Below are 2,780 nucleotides of genomic sequence, written 5' to 3'. Positions count from 1 at the left end.
TTTATTATAATTCCCTGTTTTCCGTTTTTAAATTTTGTTCTATATATGAATATCATGCTGATAGGATGCCCCTTTTTAGTATTATTTATATTAATAATTTTTAGCATTTCGCCTTTTTATTTTCATTATTTTGAGAATATATTTACAAGTGAATCCTCATTTCGGCGTTTCATTTATTTTTACTCTATATTAATCCATATGCATTCTATATTTTTACAATGCTCCTTACGCAGACTGATAAGATAAACGCACTCTACCCTTTTTTACATTTTCATTAGGGTACTCTAATTCTCCACGTAGTGGTCTTTCCATATGTACATCTTCAAAATCGTAGATCTCTCTATTTTTTCTTGACTTTTTTTTGTGAAACCAGGATCCAACAGGGGTAAACTAGCATTCAAAAAAAAAAGTGTAAAACGTATGTAATGTATTTATTTCATAATTTTATTTCTTACTCAAAATGAATATCAAATACAAACTATACATATCTTTTAACAGGCTATTTTTAATAACCTTATAATAAATGAAAAAAACGAAAAAGATTCCCCATATAGTAAAAACTCCTAACACAATAGTGTAGAAAGGATCCGATTCAAGTATATTATCCGAGGTGTCTGACATGCCATCCAATAATTTTGGCATTCTACCCTGCATTTTTTGCACACTAATAGGTGTAAAATAATTAACTGTCTGTAAATATTGGTTTCCCTTTGACTTTTCTGTTATGTTTTTGGAATAAAAATCAATGGACACTGGTAATTTTATCTTCTTAAATGGTTTATCTGATATTTTATTACTGCATTTAAATTTATCATAGAGATTCTGGGGATTATACAATTCATCACACCTAAAATAATGTGGACAATCCTCTCTGCATTTCTCCACACCCTTAAAACAGACGCAACAATTAGATATATTCTTTTCGTATAGTCCGTTTATATAAGTAAGGTAATTACAGTATTGTATGTACTTGTTATCAACTGTAGAGCTTTTATCTTTAATACTCTTATAATTTTTAAAATAATCAAACAGATCTTTCATTTCTTTACATTCATCTAATGTACAATCTAAATAAAAGAAACAAGGATTATACTTAGACAATTCAGAGCTATAAACAAACTTTTCTTCCTTTTTTTGTGTAGCACCATCTCCTCTGCTGGTCGCATCAGAATTTCTCATAGAGACCCCCTTGAAAGCTTCAACATTTTTACGAATATCCTCTCCAGCTAATTCATAGTTAATACCATGCGCTATACCAAGTATTTTGGAAAAAAGTGGTATTTCATGAATATTTTTTATTCTTCCATTATATATTTCCCTCACTTTTTCATATGTCCAGTAAATGAAATATAAACAGCGATCATCTTCATTTGTAAGATCCTTAATATCATTCAATTGGTTTCTTAAATTTCTTGCCACCTTTTTACAAAATTGATTAATTCCTTTGTATTCACTTTCTAAATTTGATAAATCATTACAATCACTGCAATATGGATCAATATTGTTATTATTATTTAATTTTTCATATACTTTATAGGCTGAAAAATCTTTTAGGACATCTTTCTAGAAATTAATAAGAAAATAATAATTATAATAGTACATGCATTCATTAATCCTTTATATAAAAAATGATTGTTATAGCACATTATTTAATATATAGTATTTATATAAGGTAATGTAAGTATAATTTTCGTAAAATTCTATAACGTACATATTCATGCTTATCGTATGGTGAATCCTCAACAGAGTGTGTTTCTGGATTATCACAGGCTTTCTTTAATTTTTCAACTAATTGCTCTTTTTTTTCTTTCTTAAAATCTCGTAATATTTTATTGTCTTTGTCGAATATTAAATTTAGATAATCTCCTGGACATTTTTTCTCTAATAAAAATAAATCTGCATCAATTTTCTTAAATTTTTCTTTAAATAAGTTTGATTCCATATTGTACAATTCTTTGTAATTATTCATTTCCATTTCTTGGTATAAATTAAATATATATTTTATATATCTGCAATATTTATCTTTGTTCTTGGGGTTTTCATTATTGAGTACTGCTTTTATGTCATTATAATATTCTAAAAAATCATATAACTCTCTTTTGTCCTTTAGTACCTTTCTATCATATATTTTCACAATACTTTGGGTCTCGGAACCTTCTGGATGTTTATAATTACATACGCCTTGTAATTTATTTTCCATTTTATTGTAGAGATTATAAATGCCCATATCTGTAATTTTACTTTTGCTTATTATTCCATACAACCAATGAATAAAATAATCACATATCGTTGTTATATAATTAGTACCTGGATTCGCCATTAACCCCTGAATAGTATCCCAATCGACTATTCTGTCTTCCTTATCACAACAATTAGGACCATCCTTATTTCTAGGCGATTTACACTGATCACATGAAATATTGGCAGAGGTTAAATTATATGATTTATCACAACGTTCGTAGAAAACAATTAAAGGGTTTTTATTTCTAAACGATGCCTATGAATAATGAAAATAATTAATATATATGAATAAATAAATATTTACCTTCAAGAATAATTTTTTAAATATATCTAAGTAAAAATGATACATATGTATAAAATTGTTTGTAATAGTTTTTAAAAAAAAAATCCTATTAAAACTTACGTCGTCCTCTGATATCAATTCATGGATATTATCCACAATATTTTCTATATTCGTGCTATTGGAAGACATTTTTTTTATGTTTATATAAATATCTGCATATGAACAATAACATCATATGCTCTATTAGGTTCATTAT

The 2,780-nt window shown here is 26.7% G+C and overlaps 1 protein-coding gene across 1 annotated transcript; it reads right to left on the bottom strand.

Annotated features, from left to right (window-relative positions):
* Window positions 1-444: 444 nt before the first annotated feature.
* PCYB_002920 (hypothetical protein) lies at window positions 445-2,713 on the bottom strand (the record flags this gene model as incomplete). The annotated part of the gene is made up of 3 exons (XM_004227713.1): window positions 445-1,563; window positions 1,712-2,497; window positions 2,546-2,713. The coding sequence occupies 3 exons, from the start codon at window positions 2,711-2,713 to the stop codon at window positions 445-447; spliced, it is 2,073 nt and encodes a 690-aa protein (XP_004227761.1).
* Window positions 2,714-2,780: the final 67 nt, after the last annotated feature.

This window comes from Plasmodium cynomolgi, assembly GCF_000321355.1.
Source record: "Plasmodium cynomolgi strain B DNA, scaffold: 0198, whole genome shotgun sequence".
Lineage (NCBI taxonomy): Eukaryota > Apicomplexa > Aconoidasida > Haemosporida > Plasmodiidae > Plasmodium > Plasmodium cynomolgi.
This window is presented reverse-complemented; position numbering and strand designations above follow the sequence as displayed.